The 15,167-nt window shown below is 62.2% G+C and overlaps 1 protein-coding gene and 2 pseudogenes across 3 annotated transcripts; 2 read left to right on the top strand and 1 right to left on the bottom strand.

The window, feature by feature from the left end:
- Nucleotides 1-1,914: 1,914 nt before the first annotated feature.
- On the top strand, nucleotides 1,915-14,412 carry MAFK (MAF bZIP transcription factor K). Of its 2 annotated transcripts, none has more exons than XM_003895649.5 (3): nucleotides 1,915-2,102; nucleotides 10,601-10,680; nucleotides 11,364-14,412. In XM_003895649.5, the coding sequence occupies exons 2-3, from the start codon at nucleotides 10,645-10,647 to the stop codon at nucleotides 11,796-11,798; spliced, it is 471 nt and encodes a 156-aa protein (XP_003895698.1). In that variant the 5' UTR covers nucleotides 1,915-2,102; nucleotides 10,601-10,644; the 3' UTR covers nucleotides 11,799-14,412. The 2 variants fall into 2 exon arrangements, with proteins under 2 accessions (XP_003895698.1, XP_009200749.1); XM_009202485.4 differs by lacking the exon at nucleotides 1,915-2,102 and adding an exon at nucleotides 7,024-9,905.
- On the bottom strand, nucleotides 5,229-5,944 carry LOC103882717 (annotated as a pseudogene).
- On the top strand, nucleotides 11,950-14,412 carry LOC103882716 (annotated as a pseudogene). Its single transcript, XR_644651.3, has one exon. The product of XR_644651.3 is annotated as an uncharacterized LOC103882716 (transcript).
- Nucleotides 14,413-15,167: the final 755 nt, after the last annotated feature.

The raw sequence follows: 15,167 nt of genomic DNA, 5'->3' as shown, positions 1-15,167 counted from the left end.
CCGGGAGGCAGAGGCTGGAGTGAGCCGAGATGGTGCCACCGCACTCCAGGCTAGATGACAGAGTGAGACTCCGTCTCAAAAGTAAATACGGCCGGGCGCAGTGGCTCACGCCTGTAATCCCAGCACTTTGGGAGGCCGAGGTGGGCGGATCACGAGGTCAGGAGATCGAGACCATCCTGGCTAACACGGCAAAACCCCGTCTCTATTTTAAAAAATACAAAAAAATTAGCCGGGCGTGGCGGTGGGCACCTGTAGTCCCAGCTACTGGGGAGGCTGAGGCAGAAGAATGGCGTGAACCGAGGAGGCGGAGCTTGCAGTGAGCTGAGATCGCACCACTGCACTCCAGCCTGGGCGACAGAGTGAGACTCTGTGTCAAAATAAAAAAATAAATAAATACAAATTAAAAAATTAAAAAGATAATATAACTGTGCGATTAGTAACAAAAGCCTACTATGGAAAGAATGCAGTTGGGTTAGAGCAGCGACACCATGAGTAACGTAAAGAGGAGACGCCCACAGCTTCTCTGGAGGCTCCCAGCGCATCCCAGAACCCCAAGTGCAAAGTGTGGGCCGGGACAAGGGAAGCAGCTTTCCCATCCCCCGGGGATGTCTTTCTGCAAACATCCTGGGGACGTGGGACATTGTCGCTACTGCTGCTATTTCTTGGCACCTGTTTCTGCAGCCAGGTTGCAGGCATCACTGTGTCTGGCTACCCCAGACGGCCGCGTGGGCCTCAGCAAGGAGGCGCCTCCCAGGTGGTCAGAAGTGGGGGTCAGAGATGGTCCAGGAGGCTGCCCCCTCGCTCCACAGCAAGAGGCCACTGGGCGGCTGCCTAAATCCCCAGGCACGCGGTGGTAAGGATGACACCCAGAAGATGCACAGACCTCCCTGTCCTTGCTCCTGAGTCCCACCTGAGCCGAGAAACAGGCTCCCGAGTCCCACCTGAGCCGAGAAAACAGGCTTCCCAGAACCCTGGGCAGATGCCGTGGGTGCCCTGGTTGGCCAGGCCTGAGACTCCTTTTCCCGCAGCGCTCAGAGGAGGGCGGAACTTGGGGACCAGAAGCTTGGAAAGGGGCTCGCCCTCCCCTCTGAGGGACTCTGGACGGGTCCCCACTCCAGCCTGTCCTCCACCTGTGACAGGAAGCAGAGGCAGCTCCCTCAGGGACTGGCTCCCACCTGAGGATCCCTCACAGGACTCCTTGGGCCAGTGGTGCCCTAACCCCATCCTGGGCCTGCTGTGGCCCCCTGGCAACCAGCAGCTGGGGCTTTAGAAGGGGGCTGGCCCCACTCACAGAAGCTGTGACCAGTGACCAGTAGCCGCTTATCCCCATTTTTACATTGCTGGTTTGCTTGTTTTGTTTTGTTTTTTGAGACAGGGTTTCACCTTGTCACCCAGGCTAGAGTGCAGTGATGAAATCATGGCTCACTGCAGCCTCCACCTTCCAGGTTCAAGCCATCCTCCTGCCTCAGCCTCCTGAGTAACTGGGACTACAGGCACATACCACCACGACCGACTACTTTTTGTAATTTTTTGTAGAGATGGGGGTCTCACTATGTTGTCCAGGCTGGTCTGGAACTCCTGGGCTCAAGCGATCCTCCTGCTTTGATCTCCCAGCGTGCTGGGATTACAGGCATGAGCCACTGTGCCCAGCTGGCCTTAATGTTTTTTATGTTTGTAGAGACGGGGAATGGGGGAAGGGAGGTTTCGCTATGTTGCCCAGACTGGTCTTGAACTCCTGGCCCACAGAGATCCTCCCGCCAGGCCTCCCAAAGCGCGGGGATTGCAGGTGCGGGCGGGGCCCGCGGACCCCCGGGCGGGAGAGGAGGGCGTGCCCGCGGGGGAGGGAGGGGGCGTGGTCCCAGGGGGGCGGGGCGGCGTGACGCGCGCGCCGCGGAACCCGGAAGCGGTGTCAGATGCTGGGGAGCCGGGCGGGCGGGCGCGGTGGCGGCGGGCGGTGGGGGGGGAGTTGTTGTTCTTCGTGAAGTCGGAGCCCGAGCGCCAGGCGGCGGCGGCCGAGGGGAGCGCGAGAGTGAGCGCCGGCGCGAGGACAGCGCGTGCCCGCGAGGAGCCGCCGCGCGCCCGCGCCCCCCGCGCGACGCCAGGTGAGGGGCGGTGGAGCAGCGGGGACCGGGCCGCGGCGGGGACGGAGACCGGGACGCGGGGCTGGGGCCACCTGGCCGCTGAGTCACGGCCGCCCGGGGGCGCGGGCCGAGGGTGGCGGGGTTGGGTGCGCAGGGCCCGAGACCCCCATGCGGCCCCCTATGCGGCCCGCGCACCTGCCCAGGTGGGCCCAGCCCCGCAGGCCCAGGGGGCTTCCCCGGGACGCGAGGCTCTCTGCCCTGCACGTGCCGCCCGGGCCATGCTTGCTAAGCCCGGGGCCCTGGGGCGTGGACCCCAGACCTGGGAACACGGGAGTCCACGCGGGTCGGCGGCGCGCATTGTGCCCGCGCCTTCACACCTGCGGGGGGCGGGGCGGGCGCCACGTGCGGGCCGCGCGGGGAGGGCGCGGGCGCGTGGATTCCCCGTGCCTTCCGCCCCAGAGTGGCTTCCGCGTGCGGCCCCGGCCTGCCCCCCTCGCTTCCTCCCGGTGACGGGCGGCGCTGCGGCCCAATGGTGGGGCCCACGCGTGCCCGTGGACGGGGTGGGGGTAACCGAGTCTCCCCACAGGCAGGATCCTGGGACTGGTGTTGCTCTCAACCGCCCACCTGCCAGGGTTGCTGGAAGGAAGGCCGTGGGGAGGCAGGAGGGGAGCAGGTGACAGGGGCCCCAAGGCGCGTGTCCCTTTGCTCACATGTGGGGCAGGGGCTCAGGCCTCTTCCCGCTCCCACTGCATGGGTTCTTCTGTGCCTCTGTCAAGTTCAGGAAACTGTGTTATGTGCCCGTGACGCTGTGTGTGTGTGTGTGTGTGTGTCTCTGTCTCTGCACAGCCTCAAGATCCTGGGGGGGTGGGTCGAGGCGCCGCGGAAAAACCCAGAAAGCCAGGACCCCGCCTGGCTTTGGCCCTTGACCTGGGTCCCCCTGGGGCACAGCAGTGGCCCTGTGCTGCATTCTCACCCTCACACCATGTGTGTTCATGTTTGCGGGGCCTCCTGTGTCCCTCTCCCCGTGTCCTGTATCCCTGAGCATGCTGTTTCTTGCTTCTTAGGCGGCTCTTGTAGCTGAGGCAGAAATCAGATCCACCATTCATTCACCAGGTGACCCACAGGCAGCCAGCCACTCTCTGGCCAGGTGCCTGGCCTTGGGAAGATCCTGGGACTCAAAACGCCCCCCACCGCGGGACACCGTGGACTAGGGGATATTACTGTGGTTCGGCTCCGGCACTGCCCTTCCCACCCCTCTGATTCTCCAGGGTGGGCTGTCAGGTCTCTACTGGCACTGAGGTTTCACTATCACAGTGTGTTGTTGTAAGGGGGTCTCCAACATGGAGTGGGATGCCCTGTGCAGCTTCTCCAAGCCCAGTGTCTTCAGGGATGTGGAGTATTGAAAGAGCTGTGGGCGGGGTCTGGAGAACATAGGTGGGCTGTGCAGGTGTCTGGGACACACCTACACCCTATTTGGGCGTCCAGTGCCATTTAAGAGAACATCTCCCCTTCTTAGGTAACCCAGTAGGAATGTCTGAGTTTGACCTTGGGAGAGGGAGTCTGCTTTTTAAAACTAGACCTTTCATTATTCCAAAATAAGACATTTACTAAAGCAGAAAAACAAATCAGGTTTCTCCTGCCTTTTATCCTTGAGCTGAGCCAGGGCTTTGAGGGGCTGGTTCCCTGCGGCATTGATTCCCCAGGTGCTGGTAAACCCGGGAGCCAGCGTTTACCAAGGGTTGGGGCTCTCGGGGCGCCAGCCTTTGTGTGCACCCGGGAGGCCGCTGTTAAGTGAGACCGTCTTCCGGGCCACTCTGCTGTCTACAAGGCGTGCGCTTTCACCCACGGGGCTCGGCGATGGCTGCGTTTGTTTACAGTCTCCAGCAAAGCTGTTTGCCACCCAGACCGAGAAGAAGTTGTGCCTGTTCCTGTCCCAGCTGTTTCTGAGTCTAAAGGTTTCTGGAGTGGACTTTCTGGGTTTCGGGTCCAGTCCACACGGGAAATGGAAATCTGGCCAGCTGGGAGAAGGCTCCGTGTGGCTGCCTCTCAACAGTAAACAGTGACTCACCGCTCCGTCCCCACCCTCCCTGCTCTCCGCGAATGGAAGATACCTTTCCCCGCTATTTATTTTTGCTTTTTATAAGTCACAGACTCCGTCATGTTTCCGCTTTCCTACAGTTTCAGGAAACTGGGAGTGTTGTCTTAAAATCATAGAGTTTTAGAGCAGGTACAAATGAACCTGAGCGGTCACACGCCCCACCCCGACCGGCCGCTGTAGATGAGGAAACCCAGGCCGTGACGTCTGCTGGCCTGTCCCAAGGGCCGGTGGGGTCTGGTGTAGAACCTGCCTGCTTGTCCGCACTGCGCGTCGGGCGTCCTGGGGAAGGTATTGGGGTGGAGACTGCCCTCTCGCTGCCCTCCCGTGCGGGGCCGGCTCATCTTGTACAGCGGGAGGCTCGTATGGGGTGTAGGGAAGACATGCTCCCTGCTTGCGAGGAGCTCATCACACCACGGGGAGGGCCCCGTCCCCAGAAGGATCTAGAACCAGGCCTTGGTAGAGGGTGCTTGCCTACGCGAGGAGAGCAGTGGGGAGCGTTTCTGGAAGAAGCAGGGCTTGAGGGGGCAGGGGGCCATGTGCTCTCTGCAGATGGGGGTGATCAGAAACCTGAAACGGCGTTGGGGTGAGGGGGTCGGGGTTTGGGAGGAACCCCAAAACTTTTGACTGCCTGTGGGGCTGCGTGGGGGGCACCAGGATCAGGGTGAGGGCATCCCTTTGGCAAAGCTGTGGTCCACACGGGAGAAGCTGGAGGCCGGAGCCTGGGCAGGTGCTGTGGGTTCGGGCGGGAGATGCTTGAGGGCTGGGATCAAGCCCGGTTGGAGCGTGGACGAGGAAAAGAGACAGGGGTGGGGGCAACTCCGGTGAGTGATGCGGTTGGGGGCTGGGGGGCATCTGGGCCCCCCGGAATGCCCCTGGTTGGACTTGGAAGCTGGGAGCAGATTGAAGCCCCAGGGTGGCCAGGGAGAACAGGACGCTGACGGGAAGCTGGAAGCCGAGGACAGGAGGATGGTGTGTTGGGAGCCAGGGCAGGGACTGGAGGGGGTGTGGTGTGTTCTGCAGTTTGCTCTCTGCTGCTGCAGCTGCCTGAGTCACCTCTGGATGTAGCGGAATGACACAGCTTCCTCAGACTGCAAATGCAAGGTGACCAGACGTCCTCCAAGCCAGGCGGACAGTCGTGGCTTGCTGGAGGGCAGCCAGCCAGGGCCAGGCTGCCGGCTGGTGCGGGCCGGGCTGGGGGGTGCCAAGTGGGGTGCCTCCCGCATTTCCCATGTCCAGGACAGCCGGACAGTGGGTCCTCATCCTCAGTAGGAAGGGTGTCTGGCTGGTCTCTGGGACCAGCCGGGCTGCAGTTAGTCGGTTGACACCTGTTTGACAGGTGCCCACTGGGTACCAGTGCCACAGTGGCCCCACCTACCCTTGTGGCCCCCTGTGGAGGGTGCCTGGCTTGGGGTCTCTGGCAGAAAGGCTCCTGGGAGAGGCAGGTACACCCTGGGCGGCCTCTGGTTTTGTGGATTGCACCTGTCGTGGGAGTCACTGGTGAGGGAGAGCGGGAGGGTGCTTACTGCTGTACTCCTGGATTTCTAAACCCGAGTCTCGCACACAACTCCCGTCCTCCGTTCCTGGTCTTCCTCCCACCCCTCCTCCCTCTCCCGCATCCCACAGCCTCGGAGACCCGTGGAGGATAGAAGTGGAAGGGCCGCTCCGTCTCGGTCAGACCGGCTGGGTGGCCGCGGGGGTGGGGCGTGGGGTCTGCCTTGTCATTCACCCCTTGGGAGAGAACAAGTGACCCATCCAGAGCCCCCATGCCGGCCTTGGAGAGCGAGCAGCGGCCCTGATGCGTCCTCTCATCCGGGAAGAATCAGAGCCCTGAAGCTGAAATCCCCGTTTCTCCATGGGCATCCACAGCCAGGACTGTTCAGAGGGGTCATCCAGCCATCAGCTGTTCAACTCACTTTTGCACTCTCTTTTTTTTTTAAGAGACAGGGTCTTGCTCTGTCACTCAGGCTGCTGGAGTGCAGTGGTGTGATCACAGCTCACTGCAATCTCGACTTCGTGGCTCAAGCAATCCTCCCACCTCAGCCTCCCGAGTAGTCGGGACCATAGGCATGTGCCATCACACCTGGCTATTTAAAAATTATGGTTTTTTCAGGAGATCGAGACCATCCTGGCTAACACAGTGAAACCCCGTCTCTACTAAAAAAATACAAAAAACTAGCCGGGCGAGGTGGTGGGCGCCTGTAGTCCCAGCTACTCAGGAAGCTGAGGCTGGAGAATGGCGTAAACCCGGGAGGCGGAGCTTGCAGTGAGCTGAGATTCGACCACTGCACTCCAGCCTGGGCGACAGAGCGAGACTCCGTCTCAAAAAAAAAAAAAATTATGGTTTTTTTTTTTTTTTTTTAGAGATGGGGTCTTGCTATGTTGTCCAGGCTGGTCTAAAGCTACTGGGCTCAAGCATTTGGCCTCCGAAGGTGTTGAGATTACAGGCAAGAGCCACTGTGCCCAGTCCCAACTTTAAGGAGAAACTGTTCCCTCCTGGACCCCAGAGCAGGTCCTTCTCAGCTTGTGCCAGCACAGCAAGAGATGCCAGGGCTGCCAATCCCCCACTGAGCAGGGCCAGACCCACAGGTGACCAGTGAGTATTAGCTGGGACTTAAAAAGTTAAAAATGGCTGGGCATGGTGGCTCATGCCTGTAATCCCAGCACTTTGGGAGACTGAGGCAGGAGGATCACTTGAGTCCAGGAGCTCGAGACCAGCCTGGGCAACATGGTGAGATCCCGTCTCTACAAAAAAGTTTAAAATTCTCTGGGTGTGGTGGTGCCCACCTGTAGTCCCAGCTGCTCGGGAAGCTGAGGCAGGAGGACCGCTTGAGCTCAGGAGGTCTGCAGTGAGCCAGGATGGCACCACTGCATTCCAGCCTGGGTGACAGAGTGGGACCTTGTCTCTAAAATGAAAATTAAAAGGGAAAACATGATCCTCCGGGAGCTGAGGTCGCTGCCTGGGGCTCAGCTGCTCCCGAAAACACAGTTCTGGGCGGCTGACCCTGGCCTGCCTGCCCTGCCACCGGGAGCCCCGGGCTCTGGATCGTCACCCTCTGCAAGGTGCCTCCCTGGGCGGAGCTGCCCTGCCCTACGCTTTATGGAGCCCAGGCCATCGGTCTGGATCCTAGAAGGGGGCACCCAGCGTCCTGGCTTCGTCACTTATCCCCAGCTGCAGCCGCAGGAGTTGCCTCCATCTGAGGCTGCTGGCGGTTCCTTTTCCTTGAGAGGAAATGATTCCCCCGCTGAGCCTTGTTTAGTTGTGCGTCACGTTGAGGTGTCTGGCCTTGGGTTGAAAACACTACGTCTTCCATCAGAAAACCGGTCACCTAAGAGCTGTTCCAAGTTATAGGTGGTGCCGGAGAACTTTGCTGCCCAGCGCTGCTCCAGGGACATGGGGCGTGAGCGCTGCAGCCTTACCTAGGTCGGCGGTTGGGGCCTCACAGCAGAAACTCAGACCAGACCTGGCCACCCAGGCCCCCCGCTGTGGCGCGGAACACTGCACTTCTCTGGTGACTCCACCAAAACTCAGAGGAGCTCAGGGGCGCCAGGTGCTTGTGCGTGGCGATGCTGGCATTTTGTTGGCTGGTGGGTGTGAGACAGAATGTGAGGGCATCGTTCCTTGGGGGCTGCTGGAGAGGAGCTTGGCTGCAGTGCTGACCAGGTGCTGATGCGGTAGCCCCTGCCTTGGGTCTGGGGTAGTGGGAAGCCGGCGTCACGGGCGTCTCTGGGACCCCAGGCACACTCTCCCCCTGGATGACACCCTAAGGCTGCGTCTCTGGTCCTGGGGAGGTGGCCATTTCTAAGTGTGCTCTGGTGGCCCTTGAGGCCGTGTGAGGTTGGACAGTTCACAAAACCCTGTTTAGGGCAGTTGTCATTTTTAGATCAGTCGCTTTACAAACTTTTTTTGCACATACAAAACTCTTCTCTGAATCTCCTTCCAAAAGCAAGCTGTCATCTTTCTTGCCTCTGATGTTTAGAGCGACTTTAGGTTAATGCTGCTTGGGTTTATTTTGTGCATGGTGGGGAGTGGTAGGTGCCAGCACCATCCCATCCCTTGCTGGGTTCTTGAGAGAAGCTTTGCCACTTGGCAGGGCCGTCCCTGCTGCTTCGCCTCTCGGGGGGCACGTGGATGGTCCAGGCTTCCTTGGCGGAGCAGAGTCGTGACCTGCCCAAGGAAGTGGGGGGCACGCTTGTGAGCACAGCATGGGGGCCGCCCAGGACCCCAGCTTCCCCTAGGTCTCTGGTTCCTCGGAGGGCCCCAGTGCAGGTGTGCCTCGAAGGACTGGGGTTTTGAGATGGGCACAGGCGTGCTCCAGCAGCCCTGGCGACCTTGACCTTGTGGAATTAGTCAGCTGCCCCTCCTGGGGTCGCCCCCGGCTACCGTACGCCTCCATGACGTCACAGGGCATCGCGGGAGGCATCTTTTTAGTGGAAAGATCCTCACGCTGAACTCTGCCCCTGGCACCCCGCACGTCACCGTGGCTCTGGCCAGACGGCCCTGTCCCCTAGACCTTCCTTTTCCGCCCAGCTGTGCTACCATGGCGGGCAGTGGGCCTGGGGGCCAGGGAGCGGGTCCTTGCTGGGTGGGAGGCCCGGGTGTGTGGGAATGTGCGCGCGGCTCTGTAAACATCTGGTGACTCACCGCATAGCTATGTCGTGGCCGGCCTGTGCACTGACGTGCTCACGGTGGAGCTGGAAGCGGTGCCCGCGGCCCCTCCCTCTGACATGGAAAAGTTTCTCATGGTGCTTCCAGCCGCCGGCATTTGCAGGTCCCCACGGTGGCGGAGGCAGCTGGGCCCCGGCCTCTCCACTGTCACCCTTGCCCCAGGGCGGGGTACGGAGGAGCCTGGAGTCCCCCTGGCCTTCCCTGGGACCGGCTGGTGCCATCCTGTGCCATCTACATTAGTGCCCTGAGAGCAGCCGGCCTTGGCAGAGGCAGCGGACCCAGCAGCCTAGCGCAGGACCCTGTCTCACCTGTGCGGCCCTCTGGTTGTGGGGGTGGGTGGGCTGTGGCGGGGGCCCCCCATCGGAGGCAGGGCTGGAGGGTGGAGGGATTTGGGCCGAGGGCTCCCTGGCCCAGGGTGTGGGGAGGGTCCTGGGCCGGCAGGGAGGGCGGGATGGGGTAACCCGCCCCGTGGTGCCCATGTCCGGTGGAGGTGCTGACCAAGGACACCCCCACCACCGTGTGCTGCTCTGACATTCCTGCGGGAACCCGTGCTGGTATTTGGGGTATGGGAGTGGGTGCTGTGGACCGGTCCCGCAAGCTTCCCGGCGCCTGCTGCCTGCCTGTCCCAGCCACCGGGTACAAATGGGTTTGTTGACTGCCTGCTGGCCTCGTGATGTCTGCGCAGACTGACCTGAAGTCAGGATCGCGTTTGGGCTTCTCGGTTTCCATGACGACCGTGGGGGCTGGCTCGGTCCCAAGGTCGTCATGGCAACTATCGGAGGGCTCATGCCGGGGATGCTTTGGCTGGGTTTTTCATGAATGATTAGAATGTGTGACACAATGCAGACGTGAGGACGGCGGGGGCGGCGGCGGGGACGACTCCCGCCAGACGGTCGAACGCTCGGCAGGGCGGCGGCTCCCCCACCTCCCTGGTCTCTGACTGCGGCCCCTGGACCTGCCGCCCCTCAGGAACCCCACACCCCGTTGGGCTGCAGGGTCCTCGCTCGGGGGCAGCTTAGTTGGAGGTGGTGATGTCACAGCTGCAGCGGCCGGGGCCGTGGTAGGTGTCCCGTGACCTGTGGGGAGGGCGGGGCAGGAGGGTGGCTGGGGCTCCACCCAGGCCCACCATGGGGGAAGCTGGTGATGGCAGGGGCTCCCCAGAGGCCCCCTCTCGGGGATCCAGGCTGGGTCCGGAGCACCAGAGCCTTTGCAAGGGTAGGGTCGCTGTCCAGCGGGGCCCCACGCTCCTCGGGGCCAGCACAGCTGCCTTGTGGGAGGGCGGTTTCGCCACCAATCGATTTGGTCCTTGGGACGGAGCACCTTGTGCTGTGCAGGTGCAGACGTCTTCTCTGACCTCAGGGAGAGTCAGAACAGGAAGCAGCCACTGCTGGTGCCTGCTGGTCACCCTACAGCGCCGGCAGCTGCAGCCCAGGTCTTCAGGGCAGCAGGGGGCTGCACCTGGCTGCCAGGCCCTGGGGTGGGAGTCCCAGCTGCTCTGTGGACTGTGCTAGACTGTGAGGTGCAGCCAGACCTCCCCCTGGACCCTCGGGCAGAGACAGAGGCCGGGCCAGGATGCCCCACCCCCTGGGAAGCCCCCCAGGACGGGCTGGGCCGGGACAGTGCCCCATCTTGTTTTCAGGGTGCTGTGACCATCCACCCCAGGCTGAGGAACGTCCCTGCATGGGAGGTGGCCGTCCCTTCCGGCGCTGCTGGCCCTGACCTGCGCTGGCTTCTCTGCTTGCCCGTGTTTTCCAGCTACGAGTTCCAGGGAGCTCTGTCCTGGTGACTGTGCCCAGGTTATGACGACTAATCCCAAACCGAACAAGACATTAAAGGTAAGGCTGGCTCCAGGCAGGCCCCGTCTCAAGCACAGGTGTGGGAAAGGTCCCCCCATTCCCAGGGCCGTCCTGAGCCTGTGATGGAGGCCTCCCTGTTGGCAGGAGAAGGGGCTGCTGTGGCCGGGGGATGTTCACAGGAGAGGTGGGGCCAGGATCGGGGACTGTGGTTCCAGGAGATGACTCCCAGGCTCAGGGTGTGGCAGGGTCTGTCCGCCTGGGCTGTGTGTCCGCCAGGCGCTACTGCATGAGCTCACCCCCCGACTCCAGGCGTGGGCAGACTGGCCTCTGGTGAATGGGATGCTCCAGCTCCTAGGGCCTGGGCCCACCTGTGCCTGGCGCTTGCCACCTCTGCCATGGGGCATGCCTGTGGGCTGGCTCAGTCCCAGCAGCAGGACCCATGTGCTCCAGGTCCTCGTGGGCTCTGAGGCTGTCGGTAACCAGGAGTGACCGATGTCACCGCTGGCTTCTCCTGTTCAGAAAGGGTCCTGTGGGGCCACAGCTGTCACGTGGGCTGCCTGTGTGCATGGTGTCCTGTGGTCCCTGGTGCGGACGGCAAAGGCCAGCCCCAAAAGAGCATGGGCATGCAGGGGCACCCCTGGGTCCCTGTCCACCCCCGTGCCGGTCCCAGGCAGACACCCCACGTTCTCCCGCTGCTGACCCCGTGCTGTGGCTGCCCCCAGGTCAAGAAGGAGGCGGGCGAGAACGCTCCGGTGCTCAGCGACGATGAGCTGGTGTCCATGTCGGTGCGGGAGCTGAACCAGCACCTGCGGGGTCTCACCAAGGAGGAGGTCACCCGCCTGAAGCAGCGTCGGCGCACGCTCAAGAACCGCGGCTACGCGGCCAGCTGCCGCATCAAGCGGGTGACGCAGAAGGAGGAGCTGGAGCGGCAGCGCGTGGAGCTGCAGCAGGAGGTGGAGAAGCTGGCGCGTGAGAACAGCAGCATGCGGCTGGAGCTGGACGCCCTGCGCTCCAAGTACGAGGCGCTGCAGACCTTCGCGCGCACCGTGGCCCGGGGACCCGTGGCGCCCTCCAAGGTGGCCACCACCAGCGTCATCACCATCGTCAAGTCCGCTGAGCTCTCCTCCACCTCCGTGCCCTTCTCGGCCGCATCCTAGTGCCGGCTGGGGGCGGGGAGCGGCGAGCAGGCGGGCGGGGGCGCGCCCCTCGTACCTGTCACTGGGACGCAGACTCTCGACATCCTAGTCCAAGCGCAGGCCCCTCAGGCGCGGGCAACTCACACCAGGATGAGACTGTGGTGCAGGGTGAAGAGTGGGCTCCCCTGGGCCCAGAGCTGCGTGCCGGTCCACACACACGCCCGCCCCCTGCTCCCCACAGGATGCGTCTGTGTGTGGGAATTGGCATCTTACACCCGTGGGAGTCGGGAGTATAACGGAAAGGCCCTCGGGAAGTTCCGCCACCCCCGCGGGGGCTGCCAGAAGACACGGCCCCAGGAGTCAGGCCCCTGTGGTCAGGTCAGCGTGGGGCTTGTTTTCCACTGCAGCTGGGAGCAGCCTTCGACACCTGCCCTGCTGTGGCCTCCCAGCTGGTGCGGGAGCCCCTCGCTGCCCTGACCGACTCCGCAGACCCTGGGAGGAGCATGGATGGTGCGTCGGCAGCTCCGTCCTTCCAGCTGTCCTGTTGCAGTTGCCCGTGACCCGTGTCTGCCTTAGCAGGGGCCTGCGCAAGTGGGCGCGGTGTGGGAGGCCGCCTGCGTGGGGTGGTGTCTGTGTGTGTGCACGTGTGTGTGTGCAGGCCCGTCTGCCATCACAGCACCAGGGCTGAGGGGGCAGGTGTTCACCGGAGGAGGGCCTGTGGGCACGTGTGGCAGAGAGAGTGGCTCATACGTCGTGAGGTCTCCCGTGTGCTCTGGTGACCCGAGGAGGTCGTGCAGCACAGCACACAAGCCCCACCCACGGGAGCTGGCCCCCCAGACACCAACCCCGCAGGCCATCCTGGACCTCAGCGGACACGGACGGGAGCGTCCCATCATTTGATGGTGAGCAGGACTCAGGCTCTGTGTCCTGGAGCTGCTTCTCACCAGCTGTGGTCAGTGCAGGGGGAACGAGGAGGTCTTTTGGGGGCCTAGAGGGGAAGGGCCGCTGCAGTCTAGGGAGAGGGGGTGCAGCCTGGGGGACGTTGGTAGATGTGGACGTGGAGGTGGGAGGGAGAGGACGTTGCATTGGGTGGTGGGAGGAGGCGGGAGCCGTGTGCGAGAGCTGGTGGAAAGGCTTGAGGGGCAGGACCAGGATGCGGCTGGCTTATACAAGAGCTCAGGAGTGAGGCTGGCACTCCGGAGGGTGTGGTGGGCGGGGAGGCGGCAGGCACCAGGCCAGGAGAGCCTCGTGGATGTGGCTCCCACGTGCACACCCCCAGGAACACAGCCACGGGCTGCAGGTGTGGCCTTGGCACTCAGTCCTCGCCTGGAGCCTTCGCCTGTTCCTCCTTCCCCGAGCACCGAGGCACTGGTGGGCTTGGCACTCCACCTTGGGCTTCCTTTTCCTGGAGTGCCACCTTGAGGGTCCCTGCTGTGACTGGGGTATCTGCAGCGGGGGTCGTAGAGCCCCTGCCTGGGGGAGCTGGCGGAATGTGAGCCACTGGCCAGGGGCCGCCACCTAGGACATGCAAGGTGGTGCCTCGGCTCTCTCTCGGCTGCCCCTGCCCATCCAGTAACACCCCCACCGGCTACAGAGCCCAGGCTGGTGCCAGCCACGCTGGGAGGGCGGAGGACAGACAGCCCCGGGGCGGCGACTTGGTTCTGTGTCTACTGTTAGAAGTGAGTGGGAAGCTGCAGGCCCGCCAGGACCACTGGGTCCCTGTGGAGCAAAGGCCTGCGAGTTCCCAAATAGCCGTTGCCCCCGTGGCCATGGTAGGTAATCCATATTGGATGTCATAAGGACCAGGGGGATATTTAAAGAGAGAAACAGAAACTATATAGAGATATAAAATTATATTCACAGTTTATCTACAGGTTTTTCGTAACAATCTTTCTTTTCCAGTTTGATACTGTAAATCTATCAGAGCAGAGCTTGGGGGCACGGGCACAGGTGGGAGTTGGGAGCAAACCGGAGGCCCGGGCTGCCCACCGTCCCCCTCACCACGGAGTGCACCAGGCTGCTGGGCCCCCACAGGACAGGCTGCAGCGGGTGGCCGGTTCTGTCCCATCTTGGGGTTCTTGGTGTCCACGTCTTGTGGGCCGTGGGCGACCACCTGCCCTCGGCCTGTGGTGCTTTGCCGGAGAGGGGACTCCCCGGCCCCCAGGGTGGACGGAGCCGCTGTCACCGCCCAGAGCCGGGCCGGGGAAGCATGGCACGTTCTGCTTTTCTTTTCAGATCGTTGAAATTTCATTGTCATGATTTAATATATGGATTTTTTTTATTTAAGAAAAAGACGAAGGCCTCTTTGCCGCGTGGGTTTGTTTTCTGTCTCTGTGCCTCCGGCTTCCCAAAGAGATCCAGGTCTTTGCATTTCCAGGGCGTGGGGACCCCTGCCCCCCACGCCCCCACACCGCCTCACCCTGGCCTCTGTGCTACTTGGCAGTTTCATTTCAATATTTATTTTTGTGCTGCTTTTTATCATGATATAAATTATTGAGAACAGATCACATGTGGGCCCGTGTCTGGCCGCCGCCGCCCTGCCCCGTCCCTGCGGCCACCACCTAATTTATTGCCGTGCGTCCTGCTGCTGTGACCGCTTTTGTACCTTTGCAATAAAGAATTTTCTGGTTTCAGACCCTTTCGTTGTGCAGTTGGTGCTTTTGGCTGGGGCTTTTTTGGGCCAAGAACCACACACCCCCCATCCCAGGGGACCCCACCTGTCCCTCACCAGGGTCAGGATCCAGGCACCATGTGTAAGTGGCTTTCACAGACTGCTGGCCCGTGACCGTGATGCTGGGACAGCCACGGGGGAGGTGCTGGTTAGGTGGCCACGTCCCGGGCTCAGTCTCCGAGGGTCAGGCCACAGTCCTGAGTGTCGCCATCTGCCCCACCCACAGCCCCCTGTCCACGCAGCCTCTCCCAGTGGAAGGAGCAGAGAGCACCATGGCTGTCAGTGTCCTCCTTCCCCAGGAGATCCCTCACCCAGCTCTGCTGGACTCTCAGAGGAGCCTGCAGGAAGCCGTGAGCAAGACAGGGTCTGTCTGGGAGCAGAGAGCAAAGCGGCCCTGCACAGTGGCTAGAAGCCTGTGGACTCCTCTGAAAAGCCAAGGGCCTGCCCGCATGCCGTTGCCGCTCCGCCTGGCCTTCCGGGAGAGCAGCCCTGGCACACCCGGCCCCATTTTTGGGGCTGAGCTGACCGAAGGGTGAATGCCGTTCAGTGCTGGACCACGCAGGGTGAAATCCAAGCTGGATTTTTTTGAGACATCTTGCTCTGTCACCCAGGCTGCAGTGCTCGTGATCATGGCTCACTGCAGCCTCAACCTCCCGGGCTCAAGCAATCCTCCCATCTCAGCCTCCTGAGTAGGTGGGACCGCCGGCATACACCACCAC

This window comes from Papio anubis, chromosome 4 (assembly GCF_008728515.1).
Source record: "Papio anubis isolate 15944 chromosome 4, Panubis1.0, whole genome shotgun sequence".
Lineage (NCBI taxonomy): Eukaryota > Metazoa > Chordata > Mammalia > Primates > Cercopithecidae > Papio > Papio anubis.
The sequence above is the reverse complement of the archived record's forward strand: the minus strand, read 5'-3'. Positions and strand labels throughout refer to the sequence as shown.